An 18732-nucleotide genomic window follows, 5' to 3' on the forward strand; every position below is an offset into this window, starting at 1 on the left:
TCATGGAGTTATGGTAAATAAATATTTTCATATGCTGAGTTTTAATCCCTCTACGGTTCTGGCTTTATGCACCATAGTGTTGCACCATCTTCTTGGGAAAAAATAAAACGTTAAATTCGTTCTGTGTTTATTCACCAATAAATTGGTCACATTCCCCAAAGAGGTCAAATGTTAAACTTCCTTTTCACCACTTCCTAGTGGCTACACATCAGCAAGTTAAAAATGCAGATATCTTCTAGTTTATGGAACAGATGTTTTCCAGTGAAGATAAAGCAGATTTCTGAGCAATGAATTCTGATTTATTTCTACATGCCCCTATAAAATCAGAAGGTGAGATCTCTTATCAGCAAGGTGTGTTGACTAGACCAGGAGTTGTGCTGTTGGGAATGGGGAACTGTGTTTTCTCTTTGAAAGTAATGTCTACTGGCCTTTCTACTTTTTCCTTATATCTGCTGTATTTATTTCTACTTTTAACAATTAGATATTCAGGCTCAAACAGCACTACTACGGGGAATACAAAGATGAAAAAGGCATAGTCTGCACTCTTATGATGTATACAGTCCAGTAAAGAAGACAACAGTTATTAAATGATTATAGATTTAAAGAAAATCCCAGAAGAGTTCAGAAGGAAACGATGAACACAACTGAGGGGTCCAGGAAGTGTAGGTGGGATTTGCATTGGGACTTGCAGCATGAGTAGATGTTTGCAAGACCAAAAACTTGGGGAAAAGTTATCTAAGCAGAAGAAATATTGTGTGTAAAGACAGAGTTGTGAAAGAATATGGAGTGTTCAGAGAAAAATGGGAATTTTGATATGGCTGGTGCAGAATGGGAAGAGATGGGAAGAAAGGCAACTTATACTTTGTATCACATTATAATTCTTTGCTTAGATTTTTCAGTCCTCCAGTATGCTTTCTTCCCAGTGCTTAGCTCATAGAGGATGTTAAATTAATGTTATCTTACTGAATGAAGTTCACTGCCTTTCTCCAGAGAAGTAATTTTTTCTCTTGCATACACAACCTCTGACTCTGAAGTTTCTGTTTTTAGTATAAGGAAGACACAAAAGAATTACCAAATTTCTTTGTTTCTTTTAAGGTATGGAATATTCATTTGCCTTGTCTTAAAGTTAGTCCTGATGGGGAATACATGTTATAGCAGCTGATGAAAATCAAAGGTTTATTTAGTAATTTGTTCATTAATACAACTTAGATTTATTAAGCACCAACTGTATTGTTTGTACCATGTTATTCCAGAAAGAGGTAAGCTGATCATGATTTGGAGGTATATTAACTCTTTTAAGCTGTTATGCTATCATTTAGTATGCTTCAGTAGAGAGCACAGCACAGTGACTGAAATAATAAGGCATAAATAAAATATTTATAGTTTAATGTATAGCCATTAATTCATATTCTGACAATACACCTTTTATTGAGAAGTATAAGTGAATTATTTATGACAGGATAAGAGCAGTTTTCATTTCATTCTTCATGTACTTTTCATTTAATAGGTATTTTGCATGAAAATTTTGATGTTTGCAATTGCTAGGATTTGTTTCTTTGCAACATAATTACTTGGTTCATTCATCTCAAAATAATTCATTTCTAAAAAAATTCATTAAAGCAATCCTTTTAGGACTCACTCATGTTTATAAAACAAAATATTATAAGACCTAAACACCTGCTACATGATGCATTCAAATTAAGAGCTCTGAATAAAATAGCATTGACATTGTAAAATATGTGGTGCCAGTATTTGAATATGTTTAGTTAAGTGTTTAGTGAGAATTTGCCATTAGTGAGGATATAGTGAACTCAATTTTCTAAAATATCAAGTGTATTCCTTCATTTCTTTCGTGTGCTTTTGTGTGCATATAATTGAAAGAGAAGAATAGTCTGAACTTAGCACTAATTCCTTAACACTAGACTGGCTATTTTGGATCAGTGTAGAGTCATGACTGGTTCCCCACAGACATGTTATTGACTAAGTATATGAACAAATAAGTAACATAGGACAAAGAAAATAGCTAAGTACATTTCATGTCCAAGCTTTTGTTTTCTGGAAGTAGTCCTTTCTATACCAATAGTAATGCCTGGTTTTCCCATGCATATCCAGTAAGGAGCAAGTCTGCAATGAATAAACAGGCATATGTATATATTTTTTTTGCTGAGGAAGATTCACCCTGAGCTAATATCTGTTGCCAATCTTCCTCTTTTTTTGCTTGAGGACGATTAGCCCTGAGCTAACATCCATGCCAGTCTTCCTCTATTGTGTATGTGAGTCACTGCCACAGCATGGCCACCAGTGAGTGGTGAAGGTCTGCACCCAGGAACTGAACCCAGGCCGCCAAAGAGGAGTGCACTGAAGTTAACCACTAGGCCATGGGGCAGGCCCATAACAGCATTTTTTAAAAGTTGAGGCAGTACTTCTTGTCTGTATACCTTTGGCTAAAAACAAAGGTGTGCTTCATTTACTTGTCGCTTCTTTACATTTTAGGCAAAGGAGTGTGATTTACTGGTGACTTAGAGAGTCACAACAAACCATCCACTTTCATGAAGGAAATAGCAAGAAGATATCTGTTGTTAGTAATTGATTTTGAGCTACTTAGAACTGAGAACTGTGATGATAAAAATTAACTTGAGAGATTGACTAATCCATCCTTTTTGTGAAAATAGTACCACATAGACACTGTTGTGTACAGATGAGCTTCTAATCTATTTTTATATTCTTTGGAATTTTTTAAAAAATGCTTTTGAATTATCTGTTTAGTTATATTTGTTAACTAGAATAAGTTTTAAAAATTTCGCTTTCCATCCTCTACTATATATCTTTTTTCTATCTTTTTTCTCTTCTTGCCACTGCATTCCTCTGTCTTCCTCATTTTTCACCCGTGCTCCACACAGGATATTTTTAGTAGGTTATTAGGAGGCCTTCTCAGAGTTTTGTCCAGAAGATTTTTCTATTCCCTAATTCTTGAGTTGTATTAAAAAAAATAATTTCACTATTATCTTAAATTTTGAAGGCTTTAAAGTATTTTTACTTTGCTTTCAGGTTTTTATTTATAGGAAGATCTGTATTATTATTTTTAAATTATTTTTACCTTTTCTAATAAAATATTTACAATGCTAATATTATATATAAAGAGATAATTTAGGGGCTGGCCTGGTGGCATAATGGTTAAGTTTGCATGCTCTGCTTTGACGACCCAGGGTTCACAGGTTCAGATCCCAGGAGTAGACCTAGCACTGCTTGTCAAGTCGTGTTGTAGTGTCATCCCACATAAAATAAGGGAAGATTGGTACAGGTGTTAGCTCAGGGCCAATCTTCCTCACCCACAAAAAAAAAAAGGAGAGAACAAGAGAGACTTTAAATTCATCTTCTGTGGGGGCTAATGGCTACAGAGTGAAAGTTACATTACCAATTTGATTGAGTAGGTCCCTCTCTAGTAAACAATTACAATTTGAGCTTCTTTACGAAATTATTATAATTTATTTGTAAACAAATGTATCCTCGCTAAAATCATTAATATACAAAAATGAAAAATACAAACACTGTTGTACTGCATATGCTTTAATGCTTTAACACAAGGAAAAACTTCTGAAAATTCTTTCAAGCACTTCAGAACTATCATTTGAATTTAGTTGATATAAATTGTTCTTATCTAGTCATTAGAGAATATCTTTAATAAACTTATAAAAGGATTTACTTCTTAATATAGTGACAAGCTGGATAAAAATCCCCAAGTGTTTCATAGATAATCCATGCTCAGATGCAATAGAATTTGAATAGAATGTTTTATTTGTGCAAACCAAACCTTTTAACTTGAGAGAATACTGCAATTCATATTTTGTAGTGAATATTTACTGTTTTTTTAAAAAAAGAAATCCATGGCTCAAAAAAAGAGCTCTTTTAATAAAAATGTAAATTCCCAGCAAAGAACAATCAGACTTTATTAAACCTTTAGTGGTAATATACATAACTTGGTATTCAATGTTTATGCATCCAAACCCTCATCTAGTCCCTCCTTTTTTCTCCTCTAAGATCTTTCTTTTCTTAAATTACCATAGAAAAAATAAACCTAAATTTCATATGAAGTGCATACCTAGTGGTTGTTGACTTAATAATGCAGCTAAATTTACTGTGCCATTTGCTTCCCCTTTTCACTCCCCCAATATTTTTTATGCTTTCTTTTATTTGCTGAGGAAGATTGGCCCTGAGCTAACATCTGTTGACAATCTTCCTCTTTTTGCTTGAGAAAGATTCACCCTGAGCTAACATCTGTGCCAGTCTTCCTCTATTTTGTATGTGGGTCACTGCCACAGCATGGCCACTGACAAGCGGTGTAGGTCCATGCCCGGGAACCGAACCCAGGCCTTCAAAACAGAGCACACCAAACTTAACCACTAGGCCATGGGGCCGGCCCTCACCCCAAGTATTTTTTCTTCCATTTTACTTCATCTGTTGTCACCACCCTGCTTGAACAGGAGTAGAGTATTGGTGCTAAGGAATTGTGGTAGAGACATCCCCTCACAGGTGGCCTGGTGACTTGTAGTCCCATTCTGAAGTCTGACTACTCTACACTCAGCTCTTTAAGCAAACCAAAAAATTCTCCTTGTCTCACTTTCCTCAACCTAAAAGGAGGGTAAATAAAACTTAGAATTTGTTTGGGCCTCAGATACTATCTAACATTCTTTAGGGTCTGTGGTTTTCTTTTAATTTTACAAATGACCGTAACGTATGTGCTGCTAAGTAGTTTAATCAAGGTCATCCTTTGATCAGGTTAACCAGCCTTTCTTAGAGGTGTTTTGCAGCTCACAATTAGCAGTTTTAAAATTAAATTTATAAATAAAAATTTAAAATTGTAACTTATGAAGCCTTTCCTAAAGTTTATTTGAAAGGATCCTACAATATTTTCCCATTGAATATGGTAAAAAGCTTATTTATATTTACTCATATAGCTTCTTTCTGCAATAATCTATAGACAAAATATTTAGGGTGAAATAATAAATATTACTAGAAATTGAAAAATGAGACCAAGGAAAAGAAGAAAACAAATATACTTACCAAAAAGTCACTATGATTGCTTTAGATATGCTTCATGTTTGACTGTGAGCTAATGTAACCATGAGAAAAATAAGAGTAAGTTTAGTTTTATAATTTGTATTATAAGAAGGAAAAAGTGTATTGGTTCCCCTGACGAAGCAGAGTTTTTCCTGGTACTATATTATGGTTTGATGAGCAGTGCCACGTCCGCCCCCAGGATTCGAACCAACAAAACACTGGGCCGCCTGTAGCAGAGTGTGCAAACTTAACCACTTGGCCACGGGGCCAGCCCCCCTGGTACTATATTATGAAAGAAATTTCTTGTGAGTCATTATGGAGAGGACACAGAGTAAAGGTATATTGCATATGATTTATTTTTTGCTTTTTCATTTTATTGTTGAGTTGTGCTTACTTTGCTCACTTTGGGAAAGCAGAATTTTTCCTAGTATGCATATGCTTTATGCATATGCTAATAGAATAGATACTCAAAAATAATTGTTGATAATAATGAATTTCACAAGTAAGTGAACTTAGGTTTGGGTAAAAAAAAAAAAAAACATGTACATGCACTTATGAGACCTTATAATCTTTCTGTCTTGGGTGGCATAGTTCCAAGATATAATGCCCTCATCTTTCCATGTTCATATTAGTACTTAACACATTTTATTGTAATTTGTTTATCTGACATTTCACCAAATCCTCACTTGGCTGCGGGTTCTGCTGGGCCAGGCGTCCTATTCTTATTCATTTGTAACTCTTAAAACTGGGTCCATTGCCTGTATATAGTAAAATACTCAGTAAATATTGTAATTAAGAAATAAATATTCAGTTTAAGTATATTTGTTCTCTCTCTTTTTATTCAGAATTATGGCTTGGAAACAGAAAATCTAAAAACCCTTTCTCACAAGTTGAATGCATCTGCAAAAAATCTACAGAATTTTATAACAGGGAGGAGAAGGAGTGGCCATTATGATGGGAGAACTAGCCGAAAATTGCCAAACGACTTTCTGACTTCAGTTGTGGATCTGATTGGAGCAGCCAAGAGTCTGCTTGCCTGGTTGGACAGGTAAAGTCTTCCATATGTTTCATAAGTAATCCCCCTCAGACACCAGTTTGAATATAACATTATTTCATGTTTTCTTGTGAAAGGATTAGACAGGCAGAGGAATATCAAGTAACAATTGTCTAATTGTGATTCATCACAACATAGGGGTATCATCAAATAGGTATTGATCATTTGTAAAATGTTATATCCAGCTAAGTAGACAATCAATAATTGGTCCCTGACAATTTCAAAATACCTTTGCTGCTTTATAAACAAAGTCATTTTGGGTTGTCATAAGATGTATGCTACTACTTTATCTCCTGAGTTTCTTTATTCTTTTTATTAATTGGTCATATTTAAGGACCATTAGGATTCTATTTAATGTTGTAAATGGGTAATTAGATGCTGACACTTTCATAGCATGCATTGCATATCTCCTTACCCCTGCTTTATTCATTCTTTATTATATTGCACATTGTGCAGTCGGTTTTGGATGTCGTAAACACAGTTTTAGATCTTTTTTTCTAGTCTAGTTAATTTTCATTTGCCTTGGAACACAAAATAACACAAAAGTTTTCATAATATAAAATGCAAAAAAGTTAGATTAAAATTGTATGTCGTTAAATATAATGGTAAAAAGATTATAGCTGTTTAAAAAAATGAAATAAGCCTTTACTTTCATCTTTGAAATGTTTTTATAAGCGGTATGTACTGTATTATATGGTTAAATAATCAAATTTCAAAATACACTTTGTCTCTCATAGTAAGCTCTGATAATATACAATTTTACCAGAATTCTTTCTTGAATAAATGTCAGGAAGATATACGTGTGTGTGTGTGTGTGTGTGAATGTACACACACATTATATTTTGGCTTTTTAAAACTATGAGCCCTTATATCAAAAATAAAGTATTTGTATTTTTAAGATAAAAGTTAAGGTAATTTTACTCAATTCTGTATTGTCTAAATTTATATATATTAATAACATAAAACATGATACTAAATACAAATCTGAACACTAAGCTGTATAGTATTAGCTTTTTGACAATTAATTGGTGGATAGCATGTTTCTTTTGCATTATATCATTAAAATTTAGTTGTCATAATTGTCTAAACCACATTTATCAATTGTTTAAAGTAATTGTACTTTAAATGTATAAATTCTACAAGTTATATAGTGGTCAATAAGTAAATTATATTTAAAATATGGCTTAGTCCTTAGGTAATGCAATAAACTTATTTCAGGAGGGCTTCTCAGGAATCAGAAAGCTTAAAGCTTTAATTATAGTTGATTTTAGTTATACTATCACCTATCCTATAATTGTAAATTTACTCAGCCTCTATATTTGTATATAGCAAATTTAATTATATTTCTTTATACTAGTACTTGTTAAATAAATAAATAGAATGATTAGAGAATATTTTTAATGACAAGTTTGACTTTATAAAATCACATAAATGGCTTCTAGAGCACTAGAAGAGTTTCTGAGATTTTGTTATTTAACTTTTTATGGTATCATTTTTATCATCTAATAAGATGCTCTTAGTAAATGCCAAGTCTCCTACAAGCACACATGCGCGCGCACACACGTACAAAAACATGCAGACACATACATAGCAATCCATGAAGTGAATCAATGATGTTTTGTGTTTGTTTCATAGGAAGAGAAAATGTAACAAAAAGCCTGAAGGAAATAACTTAAATCATCTGTTTGGCTTCCTTTGCTGCAAAGGTTCTCACAATGGTTATTTTGTGTTATATCATATCATGGTGATCAATTAAATCAAAGGCCGTCTAACATTTTGACCATAAAAGTACATGGAAGGGAAAAAACAAGGCAACTTTGTGATAACTTTAAAAATCTTCTACTGAGACTGTAAACTGAAAAAAGAAACCGAAATTTATATATATATATATTTAACTTTTCATTGAGATTATGATAGTTTACCATCTTGTGAAATTTCAGTTGTACATTATTGTTTGTCAGTCGTGCATAGGTGCACCCCTTCACCCTTTGTGCCCACCCCCACCCCCCTTTTCCCCTGGTAGCCACTAATCTGTTCTCTTTGTCTACATGTTTAACTTCCACATATGAGTGGAGTCATACAGAGATTGTCTTTATCTGGCTTATTTCACTTAACATAATACCCTCAAGGTCCATCCACGTTGCTGTGAATGGGGCGATTATATCGTTTTTTATGGCTGAGTAGTATTCCATTGTATATATGTACCTCATCTTCTTTATCCAGTCATCAGTTGATGGGCCCTTAGGTTGCTTCCGTGTCTTGGCTATTGTAAATAATGCTGCAATGAACATAGGGGTGCATGGGAATTTTGGAATTGCTGATTTCAAGTTCTTTGGGTAGATACCCAGTAGTGGGATGGCTGGGTCATATGGTATTTCTATTTTTAGTTTTTTCAGAAATCTCCATACTTTTTCCCATAGTGGCTGCACCAGTATGCATTCCCACCAGCAGTGTATGAGGGTTCCTTTTTCTCCACAACCTCTCCAACATTTGTCACTTTTTGTTTTGGTTATTTTTGCCATTCTAATGGGTGTAAGGTGATATCTTAGTGTAGTTTTGATTGGCATTTCCCTGATGATCAGTGATGTTGAACATCTTTTCATGTGCCTATTGGCCATCTGTATATCTTCTTTGGAGAAATGTCTGTTCATGTCCCCTGCCCATTTTTTGATCAGGTGGTTTGATTTTTTGTTGTTGTGTGAGTTCTTTCTATATTATGGAGATTAACCGTTTGTCGGATATATGACTTGTAAATATTTTTTCCCAATTAGTGGGGTTTCTTTTGTTTAAATCCTGTTTTCTCTTATCTTGAAGAAGCTCGTTAGTCTGATGAAGTCCCATTTGTTTGTTCTTTCTGTTGAAGAAACCGAAATTTATATTTTGAAAATCTTTCACTGAAAAGTTCAGCTCCAGGCTGGCTTGCCTATAATGAGGATTTTTTTTAACAGCTTAAGTTTTAAAAAGGAAAGAAGAAAGGAGGAGAAAAAAAGAAAAAAATTCTTGGCTATGCTGAGGCATTTGGACTTTCTGCTGAAGGCAGTGGGAAGCTGTTTAGGGTCATTGCTGTGTCAGACCTGTGAATTTTGAAGATTGCATGAGCTATAGTGTTGGGAAAGATTAGAGAAGAGTTATGTGGGAGGAAGGGAAACCAGTTAAAAGGCTATTTTAGGAATTAATCATGCTTCTGCACTGTTGGTGATTCAGATGCTAATACCGCCAGCCTGGCTCACTTAATCAGAGGGACCCTAGGAGGGTTGGCTTCATTTTACGGATAGGAAAACTAGCACTTACAGAGGATAAGTTCAAAACCAAATGGCAAGTAAGTGGTGGAGCCAGGATTCAATCCAGGCATCTGACTACAGAGCTGATTTTCTCCACTACTATTTATTGAGATTTTTAATAGAGAAGCAGCAATGAGGATAGAAGAATGTGAGGGATATTTATGCCGATAAATAAGACTCTGTGACAGGTAAGATCTAAGAGACTAAAGAAAAAAGAGACATCGGGGGTGAATAAGAGGTATCTGACTGCTGACCCAGTGGATGGTAATGCCATTATCAAAACAGGAGGAATGGGTTATGGTGGAAGACGAGTGTTGAATGTCAGGCATGATAAATTGCGAAAAGGTCCTTGGAGTATTGCAACTCAGAAAAAGATACATGGTTGCTAGAGATTTGGAACTAGTTAAAATATAGGTGATAGTTAAAGTCATGGATATATTAATATGGTGGTCTAAGGAGAGTTTTAGAACACGTTCCTCTTATCTTGCTCTATTTGTTTTCCGTAATGTTTATACCCTTCTAACATACTATATAATTTACTTATATATTCATATTGCTTTTGTCTGACTACTCTTTATATGACATATGCTTCGAGAGAGCAGGGATTTTCATCTGCTTTGTTCACTGCTATCACAGTTATCTAAACACACGTAAACAGAACAATTAGTTAACACATCCATCACCTCACATAGTCACTTTTTCTGTGTATGTGTGTGGTGAGAATATTTAAGGTGGGAGTAAAGAGTTTTAGAGGAAAAAGGAAGTGGTCAGTAGGTCACATGCTGCTGAGAGATTAGGTAGGGTAAGGACTGAAAGTGTGTGGTAGATCAGGGAGTCAGGATATATGTGACCTTACCAAGAACAGCTTAGTAGCTTTACCTAGAAGTCATGAAAACTGGAATGCATGGATGGGTTGTAAGTTAGAGGTAAGTGAGAACTCCTCTTTGAAGAAATTTTTCTGTGAAATGCTTTATAGTTCAGGATAGTTTTATATAATATTAACTTCCCGTTTTCATAGATTCTTAATCTTTTAGGGGTGATGGAAAAGAGGAAAGGCAAATGATCAGTGCTACTTCTATACTTGAGAGCTTGACTTTGCTTCCTCCTCTGCATGGGTTCTGTGAATATCTTAACTGCTCCTTGGTTAATGTAAATTTCAGAAGGTCCTGAAATCAATTTAACTGTAATAGGACTTTATCAATAACTGAGCCAGGTGAAATGTTGCGGCTGTTTGTTTTCCTGACAGGTAGCCAGACTTTTATTAGAGATTGTTAGTGGGTGTGTATTTGTTATATTTTTATTCCTTTCAAAGAAAAAAATGTTTTCTAGGTAGCAGCAAGAGCACAATACAACACTCCACATGCCCTCTTGTTTCAGTCTGTCCTACAAACTACACAGGAAACGAAAGACATTAATCAATGCTAGAAAAGCCAAAAAAGCAGTGTTCTCCATGAGCATTACTGTGAATCTTTGCCAAATTGCCTCATGAAGTAGTAGAAGAGCAGAGGGCTGAGAAAGTGTTGAGTTTCAGCTCTGCCTCTAGCCCTGGGTAACCTTGAACCTTAACCTCTGTTTTTGTTTTCTATTTAGAATAAGGATGTAAGACCTGCAGAATTTGAAGTTCTCTTCTAAGCACTAATACTCTATAATTCATTGACCTAGTTCACCAAAGCTATATGAAGAATATATCCAACTTATTTCCCTTTATATAATATCAAAGGGCAAACACTAACGGAATTTGTTAGTGACCTGTAGAATCATGATTTAACTCCCTACCTCTTCTCTAAATACATTTAGTTAATTTTTTTAAATTCTAGAACAACACTGATCTTTCTTTATGTTTTCTTTATATAAGGTAAGAATGTGTCGTGTCTTTTTTATTTTTGTTTGCTTTTGAAGAACTTAGAACTTGCACTTAATTATAAAAGTTCCAAAGGAGTCCAGCCCTGTGGCTGAGTGGTTAAGTTTGCATCCTCCCCTTTGGCAGCCCAGGATTTCACTAGTTCGGATCCTGGGCACAGACCTAGCAACCACTCATCAAGCCACGCTGAGGCGGCATCCCACATAGCAGAACCAGAAGGACCTACAACTAGAATATACAACTATACACTGGGGGGCTTTAGGGAGAAGAAGAAGAAGAAAAAAAAAGATTGGCAACAGATGTTTGCTCAGGTGCCAGTCTTTAAAAACTTAGTTCCATAGAAGTGATGTTGACCAAAAATTCTTAATATTTTGATATGTCAGTGTAGATTTGCTTTAATTTGGAGGACTTAAAATGGTCACTACAATTGAATATTGCCAAGCATTGGATTTTTAACCTTAGTTTATTCCTTTGGTATACAATACAGTATAATTTTTTAGTTGAAGAATAAAAAGTTCTGTCAGTTAATTAATGGTTATTTTGATGCTAAACAACTGGCTTAATTTTTTTAAAAAACAACAATAAATATTTTTGTCTTTAAATTTTTTATTACATTTTGGGGAGAATCTGCATGCACAGCAATATGATTAGTTTATTGCAATTTTTATGTCACTTGAAAGGGGGAGAAAGGAAAAGAAAGAATAGGCAAAATATTTAGTTCTACATACTGAGCTAGATGCTTTATGTATATCAGTTCATTGAGTTCTCACAAAGCAGGTATCATTCTCCTCATTTTATGTATGAGACATTAAGTAACTTGCCTGAAGTTATTCGAGTATGAAAATTAGAATTTGAATCTATTTTTTTTCTGTACCAAAGCCCTTCTTGTTTCTCCTTTGTTATATTCCTTTGTCATGCTACATCTCCTTTGAATGCTGACTAATTTTTAAGGATTCTGAGGAAGTGATTCTTAGAAATGTGGCATATGAAAACATTTATTTGCTCTTGGTATCTCTCATCAAATGCTAAACAAGAGTACCACTTTTCTGTTTTTCGCCTTGGTACTTCAAATTGCTATATAGAATTTTATTTATAGGAAGTTTATTTTGCAGTCTATTTTGAAGGCATCAATAGGATATCTTTTAATATCACAGAAAACCTTTTGACTGTTGAAGGCATAAGAGTGAAGGTGCTCAGGAAAAAATGCTTACTATTCACAAAAACTCCAACTTCAGTGGAGCTTCCATTCAAATAAGATTTATTTTCAATAACCAACTCCTTACATTTCTTAAATAAAATAAAATCTAAAGCTAACAAAATTCTTCTTTTCCTCCCATTTTAAATGCTGACTTGAATGAAACAGCAGACTTTTCCCAGAGGAAAAGCCTCAAAGATGAATCACAGTTGGTAGCTTTACTGTTTATTTTCAATGCGTAGTTTACTTGTCTATTTTTAACCAACATCCTGCTGTTTTTCACACCCATCTTTCTTGCAGTTTTATATGGCTTTGCCAAATCAGTCTATAATTGGAGGTTTACAGATCACTGTATGTATCACGTTGTACAGTAACATTAAAAATGTTCAAAAGTATTATTTATAGAAAAAGTTTATTTTAGTAGTTATAGTGAAAGTTTATTCTTTTCTCTCATTTTTGGCATTAATACCTAATTCTGATTGTTTCTAAAATACCTTTTAAGACCGTTCTATTTTGAAGAGGTCAGTGAGATATCTTTTTATATCATTGAAAACCTTTTAAATGTTTAAGGCATAAGAGGTAAGGTGTTAAGGAAAAAAATATTTTCTTTGAAGGAAAAAAAAGATTTCTTTGAAATCTCTTGCCTTATCTCGGAAAATGGGTGAACTAATTTCTTCTTCCATGATATGAAACTGTAGGACAAAAATTATTCCTGTACCAGGAAAAAATTACAGAGACAAAGAAAAATTCCTCAAACACTACCAGATACTGTGGCTCATTGTTCTTTGGTCTTATTTCCTCTCATGCTCAGTGTTTTCACTTGGCACCTCTTGTTCCAGAGATGGGCGGTGATATTAGCACTTCCACTGTTCAAGGACTGCTTCTCAGGCCCAACAGTGCCAACCTGAGAAATAATAAGGCCTTCCGGATTTCCTCATTAACTTCTTAGCTTTTTAACTTTCCTTATTAGTTTCCAATTTGTTTAGGCTTTCTGAACCATTAATAACTTTTCCATAAATGTAATGCTTTTGTTTGAAAAGAATATACAAAGAATAATTTCTTATAGGGTCATAAACCTTTGCAATAGAAAGAAATTTAATCATTCTATTATCCGTATGTTGATTTAAGAAGGACTGTTGCTTAACTTTTAAGATCTGAATAGGATAGTTCTTGTAACAGCCATTTATTGATGAGCTAAGAATTTTATCTTTTATTTTTTTTTAAACTTTCTTGCATCAAAAAGCTTTCCTGCCATGAATTTAATTTCCTTTACTTAGAGTCACTGTGTTCTTTTTATAGCCTGAACTCTCACTTGGGGTTTCTTTACACTTAAGTACAAATTCCTCTATTTTATTTTGTTTTCAGGCTGATCATGTTCAGTTATTCTACAGAGATCCATTTCTTTATCTCATAGATGATGATTAAGTCATGATTGAATGATCATCTTTGGTAACTCGAAAAGATTGGAACCCTGTCAGCCTTTTAAAATTTATGTACCTGTATAGCCAAAATCATTGTATCGAACATTAATATGGCTAAGAATGGTTCTTTGTATGTTTGTATATGATTTGCCTTTAGAATGAAAACTTTAGAGGGAATTCACTACAAGATAAAATCAGTGTTTTCCTTGGTATATGTTTAGATTTTTTTTTTTCCAATTTTCTTGACATTTAATCTTGAGTGAGAAACTTGTCCTACTTGAAATATGAGTGGTCGGGAAAGTGGAAAACATGCCTTAGAATTCAATTTGCTACAGGCATTCAGTCATCAAATAGATTTTCCTTTTGATATATTTTGAAGATCAAATGAGAGTCTTTTAAGTATTTATGGGAAAAATCATGTTGTACTTCATCTCATCACTTTTGAATGAAGTTTTTAGATTTTATTAACAGACTTTGACCTTTTCAAACCTAGGAACCCAAACTCTTTCTAATCATGCCAGGAACATTTTTGAATTTTCAATTAAAATGTGAATTTCTATGCTTCGAATGAGGAAAAATGTTCTTAGGTAGTATTTTTTTTTTTTTTTGAAGAATGATTTTTTCTTAGAAGTGCTTATATTTTATGTGTTTTTGAAAAGTAGTTTTATTGAGGCTTAATTTACATTCTATAAAATTCACCCATTTTAAGTGTACAGTTTAATGAGTTTTAGTAAATTTATATACAGTTATGCAACCATCTCCACCATCCAGTTTTAGAAAACTTCAACAGGATAGATTTTTTTAAGCTGGTTTCTACTTACAATTAAAGAGGTTAATTTTTTTTCTTTTAACTGAGAACATAGATTAGTTGATTGCATATGTTCTTTTCTAATTAACTTTATTTATGTTCTTAATGTCTCCTGTTTTAGTAAATTATGTTGAAAAATATACTGAGTTTTGGAATAGGAATAAACAGGTTAGTGGAAGACAGACCATAACAGACTGTGGTATATTGAATCATTTAGAAAACACTGTGTGGGGCCAGCCTGGTGGCATAGTGATTAAGTTCGCGTGCTCTGCTTCGGCGGCCTGGGGTTTGCCAGTTCGGATCCTCGGCGCAGACCTATGTACCGCTCATCAGGCCATGCTGAGGCAGCATCCCATGTACAAAATAGTAGAAGATTGGCACAGATGTTAGCTTGGGGACAATGTTCCTCCTGCAAAAAGAGGAAAATTGGCAATGGATGTTAGCTCGAGGACAATCTTCCTTACCAAAAGGAAAAAAAAAGAAAGAGAAAAAACAATATTAAAAATTTGGAAAAAGAAAGGGCCATTTAATAAATGCTGTTGGGACACTTGGTTAAGCCTTAGGAAATAAATAATGATAGAATACTACCTGTTCACTAAAATAATTTAGGTTTACCATTTATTTAAGTAGAAAACATAAGTCCATAAGAAAACTTGGAGAAAATATAGACCAAAAATGATTTCTAGATGTAGAAAGACTTAGTAAGTATTTAAAAATATGGAATAAGGTATAAAGAAATACACTATTTGACTTTGACTACATAAAGTTGAAAAACATGGCAAAGGGTAAGACAAGTGATAAACTGGGAAAAATACTTGCAACAAACAGATATGAGAAGCAGGGGGTTAATGTATGCTATGTGAATATTACATTCAAATTAAAAACAAAAACGCTGAAATGCAATAGATGAGCATATAAATAGATAATTCAAAAAAGAAGAAACAAATTGCTGATAAGATGTATGTACCAAACAACAGAGCCTCAAAGTATGTGAAGCAAAAACTGACAGAACTAAAAGAAGAAATAGACAAGTCCACAATTTCAGTTGGATACTTCATCTCCGCTCTCAAAAACTGATAAAAACTACTAGACAGAATGTAAGGATTAGAAGAGCTGGACAATACCACCAAACAAGATATAATTGACTTTTTAGAGCACTTCATCCAGCAGCAGCAGAATACAAATTCTTTTCAAGTTCCCATGGAACATTCACCAAGATAGACCATACCTGCATCATAAAACAAAGTTCAACACGTTGGAAAAATTGAAATCAGTTAGAATGTATTCTTTAACCATAATGGACTCAAACTAGAAGTCAGACAGTACACTTCTAAGTAATCCATGAATAAAAGAGGACGTCTCAAAGGAAATAAGAAATACATTGAACAGAATGAATATAGAGCAAATCATAATTTTTGTAGCACACACACACAAAAAAAAGCAGTGCTGAGAGGTAAATTTATAGCACTGAATGATTATACGAGAAAAAAGAAATATCTTAAATCAATGATCTAAGCTCCCTTCTCAAGAAAATAGAAAAATAATTGCTAATCAGTGGGCATAAAGTTTCAATTAAGAAAGATGAGAAAGTTCTAGAGATCTGCTGTAGAACATTGTACCTATAATTAACAATACAGTCTTGTACACTTAAAATTTTATTATAAGGTAGATCTCAAGTATTCTTACAGTAAAATAAAGTTTAAAAAAATAGGAGCAAAATAAACCCAAAGCAAGCAGAAAGGGACAAGTAATAATGATAGAAGAGCGGAAATTAATGAAACTGGAAACAGAAACACAATAGAGAAGTCAATCAAAATTAAAATGAAATAAAGGAATGCTACAAAGAATTCTTCATACATAAATTTGACAGCTTGGATGAAATGGACCAACTCCTTAAAAAACACAGACTACTGAAACTTACCCAAGATGAGAGAGATTCTCTGAATGATCCTGTAACTATTAAATTGAATTGTACTTAGAAACTCTTTGGAGTGAGGGGAAAAAAGCTCCAGGCCCAGATGATTTCACTGGTGAGTTCTGTATGTTTAAAGAAGAAACACCAGTCATACACAGTCTATTCCAAAAAATAGTTGAGGAGGTAATCCCTTTCTATCTCATTTTATGAGACAATCATTATCCTGATCCCAGTACCCGACAAAGATGGTAGAAAAAATGGAAACTACAGACCAATATCTCTTATGTTACTTATGTGTTAAAATCCTCCACAAAATATTGGCACACCAAATCCAACTATATATAAATAGAATTATACACTATTGCTAAATGAGATTTGTTCCAAGTATGCAAGGCTGCTTCAACACTTGAAAATAAATCAATGTACTCCACTATATCAATGGATTATAGAATCATATGATAGTATCAGTTAATATAAAAAAAGCATTTGGTAGAATCCTGTAGCCATTCATGAGAAAAATTCTCAGCAAGGTGGGAATAGAGTGGTAAGACCACAACTTGATGTAGAGCATATATAAAAAATAACAGCTGATCTAATACTTCGTTGTCAAAGATTGAATGCTTTCCTCCTAAGATTGGGAATAAAGTAAGGCTGTCCACTCTCACCCTTCCTATTTAATAATTTATTGGAAGTCATATCCAGTACAATAGGCAAGAAAAGAAAATAAAAGGCTTAGAGATTAGAAAGGAAAAAATAGAAACCTTCCCTATTTGCAGATAATATGTGCCAGTGTGTAGAAAATTCGAAAATATCTATAAAACGTCTGTTAGAAGTAGTAAGTGAATTTAGCAAAGTTGTAGGATACGAAGTCCACACAGAAAAATTAAATCTTTTTTTTTATTTTTCCTTTTTCTCCCCAAAGCCCCCCAATAAGTATTGTATATTTTTAGTTGTGGGTCCTTCTAGTTGTGGCATGTGGGATGCTGCCTCAGCATGGCTTGATGAGTGGTGCCATGTCTGCGCCCGGGATCTGAACCGGTGAAAACCTGGGCCGCCAAAGCGGAGTGCGTGAACTTAACCACTTGGCCATGGGGCTGGCTCCAGAAAAATTAATAATATTCCTATATACTAGCAATGAACAATTGGGAACAAAATTTAAAACATGGTACAATTTACAGTTGCTACAGAAGTAATGAGATACCTACATATAAATTTAGCAAAATGTCTATAGGATCTGTAACGTGAAAACTATAAAACACTGATGTATGAAATTGCCTAAGATCTAAATAAATGGAGAGAGAAATTGTGTTCATGGGTTAGAAGACTCAACTTAGTTAAGATGCCAGTTCTCTTCAAACCTCCCTTCCAGCAGGATTTCTTTTATAGCTCCAGACAGTATGATTCTAAAATTTATATTGAAAAGCAAAAACACTAGAATAGTTCATCTATTTTGAAAAAGAAGTTACCTGATTTTAAGTATTATATAACTTCAGTAATCAAAACTGTGGTATTAGTGGCAAGACTGAATCCAGAACTGTACCTTTATAAGTATGGTTAGCTAATTTTTGACAAAGGAGCAGAAGCAATTCAGTGGAGAATGGGTAGTCTTCCAACAGATGGTGTTGGAACACTTGAATACGGATTGGGGAAACAAGTGAACCTCTACCCAAACCTCACACCTTATACAAAAATTAACTCAAAAATGGAGTACAGATCTAAATGTAAAAAATAAAACTAAAACTTTTAGGAAAAAACATGGCTTAGGGTCAGCTGAGGATTTCTAGGATATAACACTAAAGGTACAATCCAGAAAAGTATCAGTAAGTTTGACCTCATTAAAATTAAAAACTTATGATATGCCAAAGATCCTGTCAAGAGGATGGAAAGACAAGCCGTAGACTGAGAAGATATACTGCAAATCACCTATTCAACAAAAAACTTGCGTCCACAATGTATTAAGAACTCTCTAAACTCAATAGTAAGAATACCAAAAATCTAAATAGAAAATGGGCAAAGGGCTTGAGCAGACATTTCATTAAAGAGTACATACACATGGATAGCAAATATTTACATCAATATGTTCAGCATCATTACTGATTAGAAAATTATGAGGGGAATATAAATACCTATTAGATATAG

The 18732-nt window shown here is 33.8% G+C and overlaps 1 protein-coding gene across 7 annotated transcripts in view; it reads left to right on the top strand.

The window, feature by feature from the left end:
* CNKSR2 (connector enhancer of kinase suppressor of Ras 2) overlaps window positions 1-18732 on the top strand; it is a 257093-nt gene that overhangs the window by 52429 nt on the left and 185932 nt on the right. For all 7 annotated transcript variants that reach the window (XM_070501997.1, XM_070501999.1, XM_070502002.1 and 4 more), the window contains exon 3: window positions 5904-6106. In XM_070501997.1, coding sequence (XP_070358098.1) covers window positions 5904-6106 — 203 coding nt within the window. The remainder of the gene's footprint in view (window positions 1-5903; window positions 6107-18732) is intronic.

The sequence above is a fragment of the Equus asinus genome, chromosome X (assembly GCF_041296235.1).
Source record: "Equus asinus isolate D_3611 breed Donkey chromosome X, EquAss-T2T_v2, whole genome shotgun sequence".
Lineage (NCBI taxonomy): Eukaryota > Metazoa > Chordata > Mammalia > Perissodactyla > Equidae > Equus > Equus asinus.